The 20,657-nt window shown below is 48.8% G+C and overlaps 1 protein-coding gene across 3 annotated transcripts in view; it reads left to right on the top strand.

Annotated features, from left to right (window-relative positions):
- TSHZ1 (teashirt zinc finger homeobox 1) overlaps positions 1–15,250 on the top strand; it is a 70,647-nt gene extending 55,397 nt beyond the window's left edge. For all 3 annotated transcript variants that reach the window (XM_059706382.1, XM_059706381.1, XM_059706380.1), the window contains one exon: positions 11,397–15,250. In XM_059706382.1, the coding sequence (XP_059562365.1) occupies positions 11,397–14,599 (3,203 nt within the window). In that variant the 3' untranslated portion in view covers positions 14,600–15,250. The remainder of the gene's footprint in view (positions 1–11,396) is intronic.
- The last annotated feature ends 5,407 nt before the right edge of the window (positions 15,251–20,657 follow it).

The following is a 20,657-nucleotide window of genomic DNA, read 5'->3' on the forward strand; positions in this document are numbered from 1 at the left end:
AGCGGGGGCCGCTCAGGTAACCTTATGCCTCCGTTTCCTCGTGTGGACGTGGAGAGTCAGGGCAGGCTTTCCTCTTATCGTGTCGAACTCACAACATTCACGGTGCCGAACGGTGGGGATGGCGTCGGGTTCAGAGGAGAGCTGGGTAAATATTACCTGTTATTATTCCGTGACATTGTAACCCAGAGCTTAGTGCTGGCTGAGCACATAGTCTGTGGGAATGAAATGTGTACCCAGAAGCAAGGACATTATTTCTTTCAAAATAACAGTATATTATCAGTCGTCCTAAATGCGTTACTAGAGGCCGGGGAAAGTCATTCTGTCCATGTAGGAGGGTTGTTACCCCGGAATATATGTCATTGCTCTTTGGGATGGAGCGTCAGTGTTGTTGTGGGGAAGACGCTTCGGGCGACTGTCACGGGCTCCTCACCCTCCACGGAGGGTGTGTCCACGTGCACACTCGTCCCTCCTGGCGGCCACGGCCCGTGCTTGGGAACTGTTAGCGTCAGGCAGCCTTTTCTGTGTGTGACTGGCCTTGCTCATTTCCTTCGCATCTGCTCCCCTAGGGGACGTTGGATGGTTTCATAGCGTGTGCTCTCTCTCTCTGGCCCTCTGCATATTTTTCTTCCTTTTTTCTTACTAATTTAAACATGCTCTGCATTTCTTTCCAAGCGGCTTTCTGAGCAGAACCGAAGGAGGTGGGCGGGAAGGGAGGAGCGACATTAGAGGCCGAGAGCAGAGGGTCTGAGTGTCCTCTTGGCTGGTTGTGGTGAGAAAGGCTCTTCTGTGGGGACAGCCAGGACAGTCTGTTTTGTTTCTGTTTTAAAACCTTTTCCTGGAAGGTGTCGTGACCAAACCCTGTATGTTCTCCAACACGTGGTCGCAGGCGGACTCAGGGCCCCAGTGGCTGCCTTTCGGAAGCAATCGAAAAAGGAAATGTCCTTGGACTAGGAATAGTGGCTTAGGCTAAACTTCTTAGAAGGAAAATGATGGCTAGGGTAGGGGCCCTGAGCACCCCCTAATTAGGGTGCATTGTCGCAGCCTCAGAGAAAAGCACCACGAAGAGGGCTCGAGGCTGAGCCTGGGCCGAGATGCCAGCACCTTCTCTTCATTTAGCCGCAGACCGTGTCTGCCGCTTCCAGGAAGGATGCAAATGAGGAGCGAGGAGCGGAATCCATGCACCTGCTGAATCCGTGTCTCCGGGTGCCCCAGGCGTTGGGGCCCAGCCTGCCGGAGCCCCGTCACCCTCTGCTCAATAATGCAGGGGGCGTTTGCTCTACCAAAGTGTCACCTGTCTAGGTGAGTCGTGCCAGTGTCGATCCGAAGTGACAGCCATCTTTGCGTCCCCGCGTCTCTAACTGACTTCTCTTTCATCATTCATGTTGGAAAGGTAACATTTTCGACAAGATTGTTTCCTCTCCCCCGGCCTGTGTCTCGGCACACCCCCCGTCTCCCTCGCCCGTCCCCACCGCACACCTGATCAAACCGAGATCACTGACAGAGGCTTCCTTCTCCAAATTAAATGAGCCCCACTAGCCTGGGAACGTTCATGAAGAAAGCGAGGGAAATGCTGATGAGTAACGCTAATGAATCAGGGACCGGAGATCCTCCTGGAGGCGGATCCTGGGATCTCGCAGCGTTCCTCCCCGTGAAGAATGGATGGAAGTCGGTTGTGGCGTGATTTTAACATCTGTCCTACCCTTCACGGTCATTTGTATTTGTAATGGAACCAGGTTAAATACTCCCATTCTGATGTTGCCGGCAGGGATGGAAATGAACACTTCGATGAAATCATCCGGACTGATTCATCTGCGCTCCGTTGGTGATGGAGCTCTAATGAGAATGCTGGGACACAGGGTTTATCACATGATGAGGAGGAGTCAGTAAATCTCGGAGATTAGAATCGCTGCAGAGCTCCCCACGCATGCACGGCGCCCCTCACAGACCTCTGCTAGTGATGTGACTGAGGGAGGGACAGGGAGCCGGCCGGGTGGCCAGGGCCTGTCTCCCCTCTGATAGGCCACCAGGAAGCGTTCTCTCCAGCTGGCGAAACCCCAGCGTGGCCCCCGGACGTTTCTGAGGACCCTGTCTCAGGGACTGAAAGGCAGGACTCGGACTCAGCTTTCTTCATGTCCCTGTAGTTATAAACGTCCGCTTTCACCATGGCCTTCTCTTCGCCTAGACCAGCGGTTATCCACCTGCGGGTCGCAGCCCCTTTGGCAGTCGAACGAACCTTTCACAGGGGTCACCTAAGACCATCCTGCATATCAGATATTTACATTACGATTCATAACAGTAGCAACATTACAGTTATGAAGTAGCAACGAAAATAATTTTATGGTTGGGTCACAACATGAGGAACTGTATTTAAAGGGCCAGAAGGTTGAGAACCACTGGCATAGACAGTCCCTTTGCTTCCTTAGTTGTCCGTGTGAAGCAGAGCCATTGTGTTTGAACTGCTGGGGCTCTTGAATGTCTGTAACTTTGGAACTCAGGCCCCTTTCCCTGTGTGTCCTCTGCATGACACTGTGCCTCAGGCGAAGTCGCAGGCCGTCTCGCACGAGGGACCCTCAGACGCCAAGGGTCCTGTGGCAGCAGTGTGAATTCAAGTTCATTAATGCGGATTACTCAATGTATTTTCAGACTGAATTGCTGTATTCATATGTTGTATTTTCCCATGTTACCCCCTTCTATCTAGACCAGCAGTTCTCAACCTGTGGGTCGCGACCCCTTTGGCAGTCGAACGACCCTTTCACAGGGGTCACCTAAGACCATCGGAAAACACGTATATAATTACATATTGTTTACAGTATCAAAATTACAATTATGAAGTAGCAACGAAAATAATTTTATGGTTGGGGGTCACCACAACATGAGGAACTGTATTAAAGGGTCGTGGCATTAGGAAGGTTGAGAACCACTGATCTAGACGATAATTGCTTAAAATCCAAGTGAGTTAAAAATGGGAACATGTAGTCAGCTGGCCTATTAGGTTAACTGCCAGAATCTGAATGATTCCAAATATCAAAATGGGGGGCACGGCAGAAGCTGAGCCCCTTCCGTTGAAGGAACACGTTATGTCATTCACTTTCCATGGGGATGTCCAGTCGAGGTGGAGCAGATATGACACATATGTGATACTGCGTGTGAATGGGTACTCTGAGTAGCCGGGGGGACCTGCTGGGTTTTGAAGGATAGTGGCAAAGGTGACTTTTAGAAAGCATATCTTGTTCAGGGAGAGCCCACTTTGGACTGCTGCTCCTACTTACCAGTATCTGTCCGGGGACAACGATGGCGAGGAGGTGGAGTTCTGGAGACTTGGCCTCCTGGACTGGAAAACAGGACGGTTCGGGAGACACCTTAGGCTGTGCATAATTGGGATGCAGATGTAGTGCCAGTTCGGGGAGGGGACACAAACCTAATTGCTCAGAGCCCGTGTTACTGAGACTCGGGGGAATTTGGAACTTGACTACATTTAGCTTAAAAAACAAATACAGCTGTTGCTTCCCAAGTCTTAACATGACTGTTGAACAGAGCAAATCTTGTTTTCTTCAAAGAAACAAAGATGTTTTAAAAAACGTTGGGCTGTGATTTGAGAAACATAATTTTTATCTAATTTGCTGAAGATAAGATGCTTGTGCCTCATTGTATAATTACACTTTGAGATGGACACATTTTTTCAGACACTGTGTGCATTTAACTGTAAGCCGTCAGGGTGCACATACTAGCATCAGATTCAGCTCTAGCTTGGACCATACGCATCGCATATGTCCACTCTTGTTAGAATGCACAGAATTTCATGCTGCTCCAGGTGACAGCATGTCTTCAGGGACATGCTGGCACCCAAAGGCACATTTTATGACAAAAAATATTAACCAGATTTAATTTTTTTAAGAAAAGTGAAATCTAACCGTAAGATCCAATTGTCTCATTCCCATTTTGGAAATAATAGGGTCTATGTAGTTTTAATTTTTCATTCACTCTCACATGCACACATACACACGTATACACTGCTCACCCATGCATGCTCACTCACCCACACATGTACACACGCCCACGTGCACACCCACACATGTACACCCACCCACACATACATGCACACTTGCACATGTCCACACATGTCCACACACACACAGCTACATATGTATACACACATGCACAACCTCCCACAGGCACACACAGTCACACATACATGCACAGCCATGCATACACACACTCACGTGTGTGCGCACATACGCATGCACTCATATACCCATGCATGCATGCACACATATGCATCACACTCATCCACACATGCACACACCCCCACACATGCACTCCCCACATAGGCACATACGCTCACACACACATACATATATGCATGCACTCCCATGCTAGCACACAGAGGCTGGTTTCTCTCCTACATTGCAGGGACTGCTGTGAGGGCCTTCCTGTGGTGTCCTCCAGGTCTGTAAGGCTGCTGTGACTATCCTCCCTCTGTTGACATGTTGGCATCCCGTGTCACATGGGATGTGTGCTCAGTTTCACACTCACGCCACGTTCCAGGCTCAGAAAGGGCAGGGAGTGAAGGCAAAGCTGTGCTGACACAGAAAGAAAGCAAAAATAATGATGTGGAGGTTTTGTTTTATTTGATTGGGAGGTCATTTGTTTCTGTAAGTAATTGTAAAAGGGGAATTTCATGCTGCCGCTACTATCCCCAAGCACACTCATTCATCAGATTCCAGGTGGCGGGGTGAGGGCCCCGGGGAGCCGAGAGCACCCAGGGGGACAGTTTTACGGAAAAGCACATGTCAGGTTTACTTTATTTTCTGAGATTCAGGAGCCTACCTCATAACACTTTTTTAGTTTAAAAATTGCACCCATTTACCTGTGAAGTATATTGTTCTCATAATTTCATCACCGGAAATAAAAATTTCTACAAATACTATAGAACATTCTGGTACATATGAACACTTATGAACTAGAGATTTTTTAGAAAATTGTAGCTTGTGGTGAAAACAAAGATCATGACAAATAATTGCCGGGGTCCAACCCCAGCAGGTCCAGGGGTCCCCAAAAGTGTGGACGGAGTCAGCGAAGAAGGAATGACACGGAGATAGCGTTCAGTTGATCAGCAGCCTAGCCAGGATCTCCAGCCAGGATCTCCAGCCAGGTTCTGGTCTGGATCTCCAGAGAGGTTCTGCTCAGGATCTCCAGCCAGGTTCTGTGTCCATGTTCTCTTGCTAGGTTCTCCAGGTTCTCCAGCCAGGTTCTGTAGCCATGTTCCCTCGCTAGGTTCTCCAGCCAGGTTCAGTCACCAGGTTCTAGTCAGGTTCTCTTGCCAATTTCTGCAGTCAGGTTCAGTCCAGGATCTTTTGCCATGTTCTCTCGCTAGGTTCTGTCTCTAGGTTCTGAGGCCAGTTTCTGTCCAGGATCTTTTGCCATGTTCTGTCTCTAGGTTCTTCTCTAGGTTCTGTGCCTCTTGGTTCTGTCTTCTAAGTTCTGTCTCTTGCTCTCTTGTTACATCTGTATTTATACCAGTTGATTCAGTCCTATCAATCTCTATTACAAAGGTTAGGGCATTTCTTATCTCCATTCCAGGGAGTAAAGATTATGTAGCTTAAGCATGATTGTTCGTAGTTAAAGTGATTAATTACCCGCCTGGCACTTAGTTGAGGGGTTTTATTCCCTCCCTAACTTCAGGGGAAAATCCCTACCTGGGGAAACAACCTTTCTCAGAGAGGAGACCTTGGTTAAAACACATAGTGCCAAGAAGGTGAGCAAACATATTAAGAACAGTATGCCATATATGCCAGGTCCTCTGAAACAGCAAGGATGGACTGGCTCCCGGCAAATAATGACCCAAATTTAGAAGTTTCTATGAGTCCTGGTCCTCCCTCACTCCCCCCCCCCCTCTGCCTAATTTTTTTTAAAAAAGCATCTAGCAACGCATTTATGAGAATTTACTGATAATAGTGAATTCTATAGAAAGTAAGCATAATTGTTACAGTAAGAGCAGATGTTGCCTGTCATGACAGCATGGATGCAACTTTAGTTCAGACACCACTATGGTTATTAAGGGAATATCAAGGAAGTCAGGTGTTGTGTATAGAAGTGACTATGTGGGGCATGTTAGCTTGTGGTGTATGTAACCCATTGGTACATAATTTCTATGTGACTGTAGCCTATTTAAAGATAAAGACCCCCCGAACTCTCTTTGAAAAGTTAGTCTTCAGTCTACCCCTGTGGGTCTGGGTGTGCTCACACTTGCTTACTCCATGCCCCAACCCTTAAGGGTTGACTTTCCCATTTCTCTTCTTCTATCCTGTGCTTTTATGAGAATGAGCTAATTACTGGGTCGAAGATGGAGGCATTTCTGGGACACAAGCCCTGTGTGGGGTTCAGAAACTATAGGAACCCATTCTCCCCTCATCTCTCACGGCCACACCCTTAGCGAAGGCGGCACGGCTCACTTTCTGACAGGGGCCATTTTGTTGGAGAACCTCAGGGTGCCAGTGCCGAGGGGCAAAGTGACTGGGTCCGGAGACAGTCATTGCTGCTCCTTCATGATAACCAGATGTCCTTCGTGAAGGCCAGGTGTACGGTGTACAGGGCGTGGGTGGGTACTAATGGGGTTACCTTTCTTTGCTGGGTTTCAGCTGTGTGGCGTGGAGAAGTATTTCATGCAAGGTCCCTCGCTGGATTTCTAAACGGTATCCATCAGGGTGACTTACCTATAATTCCAATTGGGTCCTGTTAGGGGTGTGTCGCCCCTCAGATGCAGAGGAAATCGTGAGGACCTGCCCTCATGATTGCTCTCCTCACTTCATTTCCACTTCTCTTTAATTTTTCAAGGTTCTCCTATATTTTCTCTTCTTTTTCTTCCTGACATGGCTGAAAATCAGAAAAGCTTTTGGTCTTTTCAATAATGGTTTAAGCTCTAATTTGGGCTCTCCACTTGTATAATTATATCGCTGTAACGCACAGCCAACTCCAGACCTAAGATCAATCCCTGATGTGCTCATGGGGGGCGGGGGGGGGGGCTCAAAATGAGGTGTCTTATTTCTCACTTAACTTGAAATTCAATTCTGAGGCCATGAGAAGGAGAAATTGTATTTATGTTCAGGAAGTTACCTGTGGATACCTAATTAAATTAGAATTGGGTAAAAACCAGAGGCCATTTAATTGTGATTCTTAAAAATGGATTCTGTTGGGTTTTAAGTAAAGAAGTAATTCTGTTATGAATCAGGTGCTTTCATGATTGGAACAGGGCAACTGACACTGGCCAAAGTGGTAGAAAAATGTTTGCTCACCTGATGTCAGAGCAGAAGTGGCCTCTCAGCTCTTCGCTCAGGAGAGTCAAACATCCTGCAAAAAACCGTAACTCACGTCCGATGGACGGAGATGCTGCCTGTATGTTGGTGTCCTTTCCGAGGAGGGAGGAATCAGCTCCGTGTCTGTGTTCTCTGCCTTTTTCATTTCTCAGAATTTTCTAACTTTGATTAAAACCTCTCACTGTCTCCGAAACAGAGGTGAAGTGACTCTCCAAGTGACCGATTATAGATTTGGAAGGAAGTGTGTTGCAAGATTCTACCGTGAATTGAGGCTGGGCATTCACCCCTCAGGTGTGTGGGGGCCCCTTTTGGGAGTTGGCCCCTTGGAGTCGTGTATTTTGATATAATGGCCATCTGTTCGTGGATATCACGTTTGCAGGTGTAAGACCTAGTTTGGTGTAGATAAACATGTAATTTGGTCTGATTGCATAGCTTCACCAGGTGGCAAAACAATAGCAAAGCATGGCATTTACTGTAAGCCAGTAACCAAGCAGGGGCCGGAGACCTGGGCTGTCTACTTGTCACCTCTCCATATCCGTTTTCCTCATTCACAGCCAACTCTCAGTTCTGCAAGCTCGTGAGGAGAGGAGGGGTGGGATCCGCCGTTTCCCAGCCCATTCTCATCATGTCTGTCCACTACCTCCCCTCCAGGTCTTGGGAAGGCTGCTAACCAGAACCGTGGCCTCTGCCCCGTGTGAGCCCAGACTGAAGGCTGACCTGGGCCACAGGTGACCACTGAGCTGCTGGGCTGGTGGCTCCGGAGGGTCCCTGCAGCTGCTCCCGTCTGAGGCCCCAGCACCCTCCTCCCCTTCTGGGCAGCTCCCAGGAGGGGCAGGAATGCAGGGGCCAGGCAGGAGGGTTGGGTATCTGGGGGGCAGACCCATAGGAACCCTAGTACCATCCATGCCCTCAGTGTTCTCGCCTCCCTTCTACTTTTTAATATTTTCTTTTTGTTGTTGTTTGTTTTCTTTTTATTCGTTGTTGTTTTTTTAGGACTACTTTCTAATATTTTCAAAAATGGTAAGAATAAGCAAAGCCCGGCCCACACTCCCTCCCCAGGCTGGGCCCTGCCCTCCTGGGCTCCCTCATTTCAGGGTCTGGCCAGTGGCTGCCAACTATTTTGTTCCAAAAATTGTGTCAAATGGACAGTTGTATTTATTTATTATATTTGTTAAGCTGAAAACAGCAAAGGAGATTTTGAAAATATGGATACTTATCAACAGCCACCTCACTCCACACATGACCCAGGCACTCACCAGCTATAAATAACTGCGACCAACATTCTTTAAGGGGATTTTTCCACGGTGCGCAGTTTTGTCTTTTGCCTTTTTCATCTAATGACTTTGCCCATGTCATCAAAGCATACTTCATTATGTTGGGACAATATTGCATCACAGGACTAAACTACAGATGACTAAACCGCCGCTCACTGCTGATGGTTTTCAGCGGTTCTCAACCCGTGGGTCGCCAACCTGTGGGCTGCGACCCTTTTGGGGGTCGAACGACCCTTTCACAGGGGTCGCCTAAAACCATCAGAAAACACATATATAATTACATATTGTTTTTGTGATTAATCACTATGCTTTAGTTATGTTCAATTTGTAACAATGAAAACACATCCTGCATATCAGATATTTACATTATGATTCATAACAGTTGCAAAATTACAGTTATGAAGTAGCAACGAAAATAATTTTATGGTTGGGGGTCACCCCAACATGAGGAACTGTATTAAAGGGTCGCGGCATTAGGAAGGTTGGTTCAGATGGTAGTCACTTCCCATGAAGCCTCTTTGTGTACATGCATGGTCTTTGTGCACATTTCATGTCTTTAGACTCTGCTTCCAAAAGTAAAATTATTGGGCTGAAGGGTGTCAACATTTTAGTTTCTCTCCTTTTACTCTCTTTCATCAAGATTCTCTCATGTGTAGCAGCATGACTGGCACATGAGAAGTTTCTAAATATTTCTTTTTATTCTCAAGGAATTTATTAATCTCTTTCCATCCAGTTTTTAAAAAATAATTTTTTATTTTTCAATTTTAGTTGACATCCAAGGTTTCTGAATACTCAGTACAGAATTACTTTGGGTCACTGATTCATCCGCAAACGTTTCCTGGAGGTTTCGCTGGCAATGGGATGCTGACAGGACAAAGGACAGTGACTTGGTGCTGATGGTGGCTGGGTGGCAACATCTGGGACTGGAGGTCAGGTGACCCAAATTCCAGTCCTGTATCCACTGTTTCCCATGTAACTTGGGGAAGTCAGTCAGCTTTTCCAAGATTCAGTTTTCTCATCTGCAAAATAGGCATTTTGGTGATGCCACCTGGCAGGTCCTGCAGGTTAGAGGGAGATGATCAAAGGAAAATGGCCCGTTGGGCAGCAGGCATGGTTGTCATTGGCTGTGCGTGTGCACGGGTGTGAGCGCGCTTACAGTGACTGTGTGCGCCCCCGCTCTGGAGTGCTTGGCGCTGGCATCTGAAGTCCTCCATCCACAGGTGCTGAAGCTCTCCTGTCGCCTGCCTGCCCCGCTTCTGCCCCCTGGGCACACAAGATGGTCTCTGTCTGTCCTCTCAACCATCCCTGAAACATAAGTACGCTTTGCCACATTCCCTTAGGATCCGGCTCTGATAATGTGATAATGAGTGATTACATTTAATGAGACACCCTTCTCAGGTCATATCAGTGTATTTTAATAGAGCCTTTCTGGAAAATATCTTAACCCCCAATTTCCCAAGTAGTTAATGGAACACTACTTCAGGTAGTTATCCCCTCAAAAAATAATGGAAATAATAAAAAGTAAGTAAAGTAGATTGGTCAAATAAGAGGCGAGGCATGCCATTTTATGTCCCTGGGGGATTAACAAGGTATGGCACACGATGTTAAAGAATCTAAAATGTCCTGCAGCAAAAATGTCAGCTTTTATCTAATGATTTAGATGCCTTCCAACCCTCTCACTCACAGGACAGCTGTCAATATCTTGCAGTGTCCCCTGGGAAATGCTGCCTTCAATCAAGAAGTCAGTGTGCCGTGCACACGTAGCCTGGACTAGGCTGCCGGAGCACACACTACTGGCCTTGCTAAAATCAGAGCCTATTTTTATTGTGGTAAAATATTCATAACATAAAAGTTGCCATTTTAGCCATTTGTAAGTGTCCAGTTCAGTGACATCGCTGTGCAGCCACCACACCTGCCACCAGTAGAACTTTACCTCTTCCTTCCCACCGAAGCTCTGCCCCCATTAAACAGCTCCCGGGCATCCACCCCAGTCTGGCACCCACCCTCTGCATTCTGTCTCTATGGATCTGACTCCTCTGGGTGCTCATGTAAGTGGAATCACACAGTATGTGTCCTTTGTGACTGACTCGTTTGAGCGCAATGTCCTCAAGGCCCATCCATGTTGTAGCAGGTGTCAGGATTTCCTTTCTTTTCACAGGTAACACGCCATATTCTGCCTGTCCATGCTTCTGTCTGCCAGGGGACACTTGGGTTGTTTTCCCCCTTTGGCTCCTGCAAATAATGCTTCTTTGTACCACCTGGCTCTTTGACACCTGCCTGGTGTCCCCTCTGGGTGACGTCTGCTCCCTTCAGGCAGGGGCCTGGGGTGCTAGGTGGCCTCCTCCTTTTGAGGGAGGGCCAGAGCATTTTTATCACTTGTCACTGAGGAGTCTTTATACTTAGGGAAACTGTGTAATTCTTTCTATGGAATACCTTGCCCTAAAAGTTGACAGCCAGGTCCCACCTGATGGGAAGGCATGAGGGACGTGCAGGTCATCGCCTAGGAAAGGAGAAGCCTGCAGGAGGGGGTGATGGGGTTCCTTCCTTTCCTTCCCAGCTGCATCCCCACGCGACGTCTTCAGAAGGACCTGCCCTCCCCTTGAGGCTCCTTCCTTGCAGGGTCTTCTCCCAGGAGAGAGGCTGTCCTGGCTGAAACCTAATTTCTGGCTCCGGGGTGCAGAGTGGGTGGTCACTTAGAGGTGAGAGCCTTGCGGCCTGGGAGCTCGAGGAGAAACATGGAGTGCGTGCTGGGGGGCCATGTCCTTGAACGTGATTTTCTTCTCACCGTGTGTCATTTTTTCTGCCCTAGCTTATGTTCCCGAGGAAGAATTGAAGGCAGCAGAAATAGATGAAGAAAACGTGGAGGAGGATGGGCTGTCCCTGGACATTCAGGACGGTGACTACGTGGGCGGCGACGAAGCCGAGATCAAAGAGGCCCCGAGCTACCAGGACTCCCCTGTCAGCACGGCCACCAACCAGGACGCCGGCTACGGGTCGCCCTTCAGTGAAAACAGTGACCAGCTCGCCCATTTCAAAAGCTCCTCCTCCAGAGAAGACAAAGAGGACCCACAGGGTCCAGACAGCGCCTCCTACCCCCAGGACAGCCTGGCACAAATCAAGGCTGTCTACGCGAACTTATTCTCAGAGTCCTGCTGGTCCAGCTTAGCACTGGATTTAAAGAAATCCAGTTCGACCGCCAGCAGCAATGATGTGGGCCCCAAGGAGAGCTCCACCCCGACCCCCACGCCCCCCGCCACAACGACGGTGGGGACCACGGGCACCACCGCCAGCACACCCAGCTCCAGCACCAGTTCCAGCACCAGTTCCAGCACCAGCACCAGCACCAGCAACAGTGGCGGCTCGGGCTACGACTGGCATCAGGCCGCGCTGGCCAAGACGCTGCAGCAGACGTCCACGTACGGGCTGCTGCCTGAGCCCAGCCTGTTCAGCACCGTGCAGCTCTACAGGCAGAACAACAAGCTGTACGGCTCAGTGTTTACGGGCGCCAGCAAGTTCCGCTGCAAGGACTGCAGCGCCGCCTATGACACGCTGGTGGAGCTGACGGTGCACATGAACGAGACGGGCCACTACCGCGACGACAACAGGGACAAGGACTCCGAGAAGACCAAGCGGTGGTCCAAGCCCAGGAAGCGCTCCCTGATGGAAATGGAAGGGAAGGAGGACGCCCAGAAGGTGCTTAAGTGCATGTACTGTGGCCACTCCTTCGAGTCCCTACAAGACCTGAGCGTCCACATGATCAAGACTAAGCATTACCAGAAAGTGCCTCTGAAGGAGCCAGTACCAGCCATCACCAAACTGGTCCCTTCCACGAAAAAGCGAGCCCTTCAGGACCTGGCGTCCCCGTGCTCCCCCGAGCCAGCAGGGGTCGCTGCAGAGGCCGCCCTGAGTGAGTCAGCCAAGGACCAGAAGACCGCCAACCCCTACGTGACACCCAACAACCGCTACGGCTACCAGAACGGCGCCAGTTACACCTGGCAGTTCGAGGCCCGCAAAGCGCAGATCCTCAAGTGCATGGAGTGCGGCAGCTCCCACGACACCTTGCAGCAGCTCACCGCCCACATGATGGTCACTGGCCACTTCCTGAAGGTGACCACTTCCGCCTCCAAGAAGGGGAAGCAGCTGGTGCTGGACCCTGTGGTGGAGGAGAAGATCCAGTCCATCCCTCTGCCCCCTACCACGCACACCCGGCTCCCCACCTCCCACATCAAAAAGCAGCCCGACTCGCCGGCGGGGTCCACGACCTCAGAGGAGAAAAAGGAACCAGACAAGGAGAAGGTGCCAGTGGCAGGTGACACGGAGAAGAAGATCAAGGAGGAGAGCGAGGACACCTCCGAGAAGTTTGAGCCCACCACGCTCTATCAGTACCTCCGCGAGGAGGACCTGGACGACAGCCCCAAGGGCGGGGTGGACATCCTGAAGTCCCTGGAGAACACGGTCTCCACAGCCATCAGCAAAGCCCAGAACGGCGCGCCCTCGTGGGGCGGCTACCCCAGCATCCACGCGGCCTACCAGCTGCCGGGCGCCGTGAAGCCGCTGCCAGCCGTGCAGAGCGTGCAGATGCAGCCATCCTATGCCGGCAGTGTGAAGTCGCTGTCCTCGGAGCACAACGCGCTGCTGCACTCCCCGGGGAGCCTCACGCCGCCGCCCCACAAGAGCAACGTGTCAGCCATGGAGGAGCTGGTGGAGAAGGTCACGGGCAAGGTCAACGTGAAGAAGGAGGAGAGGCCCGTGGAGAAGGAGAAGGGCTCACCCGCCAAGGCCATGTCCCCCGCGGCCAAAGAGAATAAGGATTTCCCTAGGACAGAGGACAGCAGCAGCAAAACCCAGCAGAAGAAGGGCCCGGAGGTGGAGGTGGGCAAGGCCAAGAAGGAGGGTGCGGTGGAGGCCCACACCCCCAACGGCACGGAGCCACTCAAAGCCAAAGTCACCAATGGCTGCAGCAGCCTGGGCATCATCACGGACCACTCGCCGGAGCCGTCGTTCATCAGCCCTCTGAGCGCGCTGCAGTCCATCATGAACACTCACCTAGGCAAAGTGTCCAAGCCCGTGAGCCCCTCGCTGGACCCGCTGGCTATGCTGTACAAAATCAGCAACAGCATGCTGGACAAGCCCATCTACCCCGCCACCCCCGCCAAGCAGGCCGACGCCATCGACCGTTACTACTACGAGAACAGCGACCAGCCCATCGACCTGACCAAGGCCAAGAGCAAGCCCCTGGTCTCCGGTGTGGCCGACGCAGTTTCTTCGCCCCTGCGGGAGAGCGCGCTCATGGACATCTCGGACATGGTGAAGAACCTCACGGGCCGGCTCACCCCCAAGTCCTCCACGCCCTCCACGGTGTCCGAGAAGTCAGATGCCGATGCCAGCAGCTTCGAGGAGGCGCTGGACGAGCTGTCGCCTGTTCACAAGCGGAAGGGCCGACAATCCAACTGGAACCCCCAGCACCTGCTCATCCTGCAGGCCCAGTTCGCCTCCAGCCTGCGGGAGACGCCCGAGGGGAAGTACATCCTGTCGGACCTGGGCCCGCAGGAGCGGGTGCACATCTCCAAGTTCACGGGGCTGTCCATGACCACCATCAGCCACTGGCTGGCCAACGTCAAGTACCAGCTGAGGAGGACAGGCGGGACCAAGTTCCTGAAGAACCTGGACACAGGGCACCCTGTGTTCTTCTGCAACGATTGTGCCTCTCAGTTCAGAACTGCACCCACGTACATCAGTCACCTAGAGACGCACCTGGGCTTCAGCCTGAAAGACCTCTCCAAGCTGCCCCTCAACCAGATTCAGGACCAGCAGAGTGTCTCCAAGGTCCTGGCCAACAAGGCCGTGGGCCCGGTGGGGGCTGCCGAGGACGATCTGGGCTCCACATTCCAGTGTAAGCTGTGCAACCGGACTTTTGCGAGCAAACACGCAGTCAAACTGCACCTTAGCAAGACCCACGGCAAGTCCCCGGAGGACCACCTGATCTACGTGACAGAGTTGGAGAAACAGTAGCAGCCAGGTACGCGAGGGACCCCGCCCGGCACATTGCACTAAACGTCTTCACACTGCACTAGGCCCGGCCTGAGCCTCCGAAATCAGCCTTCCTGGGTTGCCGAACGGCCTGCCTGGACCTCGGTTTTTCTTACACATGTTTTGTAGCTATATTTATATGCTCTTTGTCTGATTGCGCATGTCATTTTTCTTTTTCCGTGAGTCAAAGTCTGACCTTTATTTTCAACATCTGTTCTTGATGTTAAGCTATCTTTTGTAGGAAATGATGGGGCACACTACTCAGAGACACCAACTTAGTAGGAAAGAAAGACACAAATAACAATGATAAAAAGACATCCTAAACATTACAAAGTTGCCATGACAATAAAGGTCATAGGACCTAGTGGTGTCAGATTTAACCCTTTGGGGACTGTAATCGCATCTCTGTGCCTTTCACTCCAAAAAAAAAAGAAAAAAGAAAAGGCTTAAAGGCATTTCATTCAGATCAAAAGCTGTGTCAGACACAAAACTTATTTAATAATTAAAAAATGAGCTTTTATATGCAGACTGGTTTGTGAAGGGAACATGCATGCCGCTGTTGGAAGACAGAAGTTGTCTAGGACTTGCGGGGTTAGGAAGCCACAACGTCACACGTTCAAAACAAAAAACTAACAACAAACACCCCAGTTGCCACTATGCCCAGACCCTCTGGATGCTGAAGAAAATGCCACTTTTGGCAAAAAAAAAAAAAAAAAAAAAAAGAAAGAAAAAAAAGTATGCAAGCTATTATTTAAAACGTGTAAAAATGCTATTTCTTTTTTTTCCTTGTAAAATACTGCGGTTTATAGTTATTTACAAATGTAAGCTTTGGTACAAGCTGACCTTTCTATAGCGCGCTGCATTGATAAATGAAAAAAAAAAACACGGGGCAAATGTCGGAGTACTTCCCTTATAAATTGGCAGCATCCGCTTAAAAACTCCTCTATCCTACCATCCTAAATGGTTACCTATCCTACCATTTTAACCTATCCAACTTTCTTTGTACCTTCTGGCTGTATGCTTTCTCTTTTAACTTTTTATATTGTCATTTTATATTAAATTTCTGTGTATATAATGTAAAACCACGATTTTTGAATAAAAATTAGTTCCTGCAGCTTGATTTAAATAGAGAAATTTTACTGGCATTTGCATCTCTCCAGATGCATGTATATCAGACAAAAAAAATAAATAAATGAAGACAAAGCAAGGCACTATTAATTATATGTTTGATGTTCTGTCATTAATATTGTACAGTACATTTGGGTTCACACAATTAAATCCACTGTTTTCTCAACTGTAAAATAAATCCTCACGCCGTTCTTGGTTTACGTCGATTGTCATGTCGTCATTCTTCCACCTCGGGAGATGTTATTTCAGCAGCGAGAGGTCTTGCTGATGCAATCGACCAACAGAAATCCCACTCAGAATCATCATTTTGTGATTGTGTGCTGACATGCCTTCACTCAAATGATAAGTATTGCGCTTTTAGAAATGATAATTAGCATTTTTAACTCCACTGGGTGCCACCGAGTTGAACTGTTGAGTGATGGGTGTTTAGTCCATAGAGAGCCTGAGGCCTGCACGTGGAGAGCCCACACGGATAGTTACAGGTGTTCCCAGTGTGCTTTCTGGGCGTCCGGGGACGTGATGGGGTGGCAGGGAAGGCCCAGGGCCTTGGGACCCGCTCTGCGTTCTCTAAAGAGGAAAGTCTGTTATCTGTGCTTTAAAAAATGCACAGTTTTAAAACACAAGCTGCCGTCTGATTCAGGGTTTGGAACCAGTCTTCTGCAGGTTGCCCTGAGCACCCAGGACTCTCCGAGGGCACCCTGGGCATGCGAGGCTGTGAGCATGGAGCCCTGAGGTCCAGGGCTCCGTCTGTATTGAGGGAAACCCCAGGAGCGCTTCAGGACATGGCATGGAGATTTCTTTTCCTACCTTTGCTTAAATTTCCGTTAAATACACCCTGAGAAAGGGTCGACTTTGGATGCTCTGTTTGGAAGCAGCTGAGCAGCTGAGCTGTGCCCACTATTGCCCATTGTCCGCGGGCAGCCGGACGGCCGACCAGGTAGCCCTATTTACAGTCTATACCAGGAGTGGGCAAACTTTTTGACTCGAGGGCCACAATGGGTTCTTAAACTGGACCGGAGGGCCGGAACAAAAGCATGGATGGAGTGTTTGTGTGAACTAATATAAATTCAAAGTAAACATCATTACATAAAAGCGTACAGTCTTTTTTTTTTTTTTTTAGTTTCATTCATTTCAAACGGGCCGGATCCGGCCCGCCGGCCGTAGTTTGCCCACGGCTGGTCTATACTAATGCCCTGGACACTGGCGAGCTGGGCTACTGTCCCGACTGTTTTCGTTGGTAAATAGTTCCGTCCTTTAGGAACTCGGCCACTTGGGTTCAGTTACTGGGTGACTGCACTTTGGGCTGCAGGGGTGATGGAGAAGAATGACAGGCCTCTGATGGACATGGGGTCCTTGAATGAGAATCCTCTGAGGTTAGGTTTTCTTTGCCACAGGTCCACAGACATGATTATGTGATTTCACCAGTAGGAAGAGTCAGAGCCGCAGGCACGTGGTGTGAAGGGAGGTGCCATTTGGGGATTGGGCCCCAGTGGCACAGCCACTGAGCTATTTGAAAGCTGCTTGCAACCCGAGTTCTGACACTGGGGTCTAGACCCAGATGCAGGCTTCCTTTCTTTTTCTTTTTTTAAAATATATTTTCATTGATTTCAGAGAGGAAGGGAGAGGGAGAGAGAGAAACAGCAGTGATGAGAGAGAACCATTGATGGGCTGCCTCCTGCACACCCCACACTGGGGATCGAGCCCTCAACCCAGGCATGTGCCCTGACCGGGAACAAAACCATGACCTCCTGATTCATAAGTTCATGCTCAACCACTGAGCCATGCCGCTGGGCAATTTTTTCTTTTTCTAATTCATTAACCCCAGTTCTCCAACCGATAGATAGTAGAAGACTAATTTGCCTTACCACCATTCATACCGATGCTGGAGGTGGGGACCTAGTTATAGTTAGGGGATGCTACTCCGTGCCAGGGACATCCTTGGTGCTTCACCCACAGTAACTCATTTGGGCCTCACAGCATGGGGAGGGGCTTTTACTCCACTCTCCTCACAGACGAGGAGCCCAGCCCAGCACGGAGATCCCCGAGGTCTGGGGGCTTGAAATTGACACAACCTGAGCCTGAGCTCAAAGCTCTGGCTTTGCCCCAGCCGTGCTCCTAATTGCCCCCTTTGCAGGCCCAGGGGTGGGTAGCTTCTGTGGGCTGGGGGCGACAGATGAGGGTTTCAGGTGATGCTGATGGACAGGGACGTGAGTGCCACCCTGAGCAGACATTCATTCTTCACATGGCTTCCAGCTGCAACCCACCTCAGACTGCAAAAACAGGACAGCTCTGTTTTCTATGGGATCTGAAAACTACGTTGAAGTAATGTTTGTTATGAATATGTAGCAGCTTCAATGACTACAGGTCTACCTAGTACTGTGAAAACTTGATTTGTGTAGGCAGACAGTGAGTAACCCAGGGAAGCAGTTGCCACCTCTAATTTGAGGATTCACCTTACAGATGGTTCTGCTTCCTTCATCTGTGTTTGGATACATGCACCCATCCTCGCCTTCATCTAGTCTCGAGTGTGCTCTGTGTTTCTCCCAGTCCTTCCTTAGCCCAGGCACCAGGTCTCCACTTCTAGAACTCGGCAGCCAAAGGCCCCCAAGGAGCTGGAGAGAGCTGGCCACCTGCCCACCGGTAGGAGGCTGTAGGGGGCTGGGTAGTCACGTGGCTGCCCAGTGTTTTCTATTGGTTAGGTGACCTTGTGCACATGCAAAAGTTACCCTACTTGAAAACTAAACACTTTTAAAATATATATATTTTTAAATTGATTTCAGAGGTGAAGGGAGGGAGATAGAAACATTAACAATGAGAGAGAACCATTGATCAGCTGCCTCCTCTGTGCCCACTACTGGGGATAGAGCCTGCAACCTGGCCACTTGGTGGCCTGACCAAGAATAGAGCCGTGACCTCCTGGTTTACAGGTTGACACTCAATCACTGAACCATGACGGTCAGGCATACTTTTTCTTTTAACTGTGGGATTCTAAAAGGTTTGAGATATTCTTCAGAATGTGTTGGGTTAAGATATATTGTTATTTAGTCAACATTTAAAGAGGTAGGAAGCCAATGAAATAATGGTAGATAATACTTTATGTAAGAGAAACAATCTTTTAGGTATTGCATGAAAAAAGAAGCAATTAATAACTCAAAATTTATGTCACTACATTTCCATATTTTGTAATCTTTATAAAGTTTCTTACATTAGTCAAACATATCTAAACTTCTTCCAAATTCTCAGAAACCTGTCCATACAAATAAAGGTTTCTGCTTTCTTCCAAGGTAAAATTTCATGTTACTGCCTTTCTGATTATTTTTCTGAAGTTGAAGACCAGTTATTGAATTGTAAACTTAAAAAGAGTAAAATTTGGAGAGTACCTGTGCTTTTTACATAACTTTTACTCCTGTAATAGAAGCAATATATAGTCATTGCCCAAAGCTTGGAACACAAAGACATAAAGAAGGAAATAAAAATAATGATTGCTTTCATCTATGAAAAAATCATTGTTAATATTTTAGTGGTAACATCTTTTTTTTCCTGTCATGCTTCTACAAAATAGCGATCACACTGAACACCCTTTTGTACTTTTCTTTACTTGATAGTAGATAATGCGTATTTTCCCATTTCGTTAAATATCACACATTTCTCACTGAGATGGTCTCTGGTTTAGATAGAATTTTAAAAAGCAACATTTAGATTCTTCTCAAGTTTTCACTATTAGAAATGAGTGCAAAGAACATTCCACTCAGTATTTCCGGTTGTTTTATTAGAACAAACACCTACAACCGACACTGCGCCACCTCTCAGAGCTGGACTCCAGGGCCATGACTGGGACACCTTCCTTTTCCATCGCTTCTCTCACCAGGCAGTGGGCACCGGTGGCATTCAAATCTGAAGTGATCTGCAAGCTGACGGAAAGGACTTCGTTCAAACTTCAGATTACTGTGAGCAATATTTTTAAAATAGGAAGGCATTTAAAGTGCAATTCTTTTCATGGCGATTGTTTTCTTAAATATACCATGTACACTCATCTTTAAGTTCCGGTTAGGTAGTTGGAAACCGACAGTGACAGTGCCTAACATCTTGTTTCTTGTCAGGGAAGCATTGTAATCTCATGAAATTCTTCTTGCAAAATGATGGGCGCACCAGGCGACATGATGTGTTCCCACCATCTTAGGTGCTTGGGAAGAAACAATAGATTTTATTCTAAAAAAGGGGTCACAAAGTGAGTCTCCAGGTGACCTTCGTTTCTTAAAATTTCTGTTTTCATAAAGACATGCCGCCTTTCCCCCCTGAGACATTTAGATTCTAAACTCCTTGTTGCCTGTTTCCAGAGGCTCACCTGTTCAAGGGTGGAGTTCTCTATCAGGAATAGATAGTCTTATATGTGTATCACTGCTTTGAATGCCATCCACTTTGCCAGTGGTTTCCATTCTAGGAGAATAGTCTAATTGCATTGTTTGGACATGAATAGATGCAGTCCACCTTTTTAACATGTGAAATTGGCAATGCCCTTGCTCAACGCACTTCTAGCAGGGGGCACACTGGCTGCCAGGTGTCATCATGCCATTCTCAGGGCAAATTTGGCCTTTCCGGAGCCTCAACTCCTCAAAGACAGAATGCATATGTTTCTCTTCTAGTGATAACATTTAGCCTTCTTACTCACACTCCAAATATTTCCTTCTTGAAAACCCCACTCCGAGTCCTTAAGTTAGTCAGGCACTTCTAGCATCACAGAGAAACCAGGAGGAAGGCCCCGTGGGCGAGCAGGTGTGTGCCAAGTAGGTGCCTGTGTTCAGATGGTCGATCCTGTGTGCAGGGTGGGGAAGGCTGTCCTGCTCCGTGCCAGCAGGAAGAGAGGTGGGAGGTAGGAGGGCTCCGACTGGGGGTGGGGAACCGTGCACGGACC

The sequence above is a fragment of the Myotis daubentonii genome, chromosome 8 (assembly GCF_963259705.1).
Source record: "Myotis daubentonii chromosome 8, mMyoDau2.1, whole genome shotgun sequence".
In the NCBI taxonomy this organism is placed as follows: domain Eukaryota; kingdom Metazoa; phylum Chordata; class Mammalia; order Chiroptera; family Vespertilionidae; genus Myotis; species Myotis daubentonii.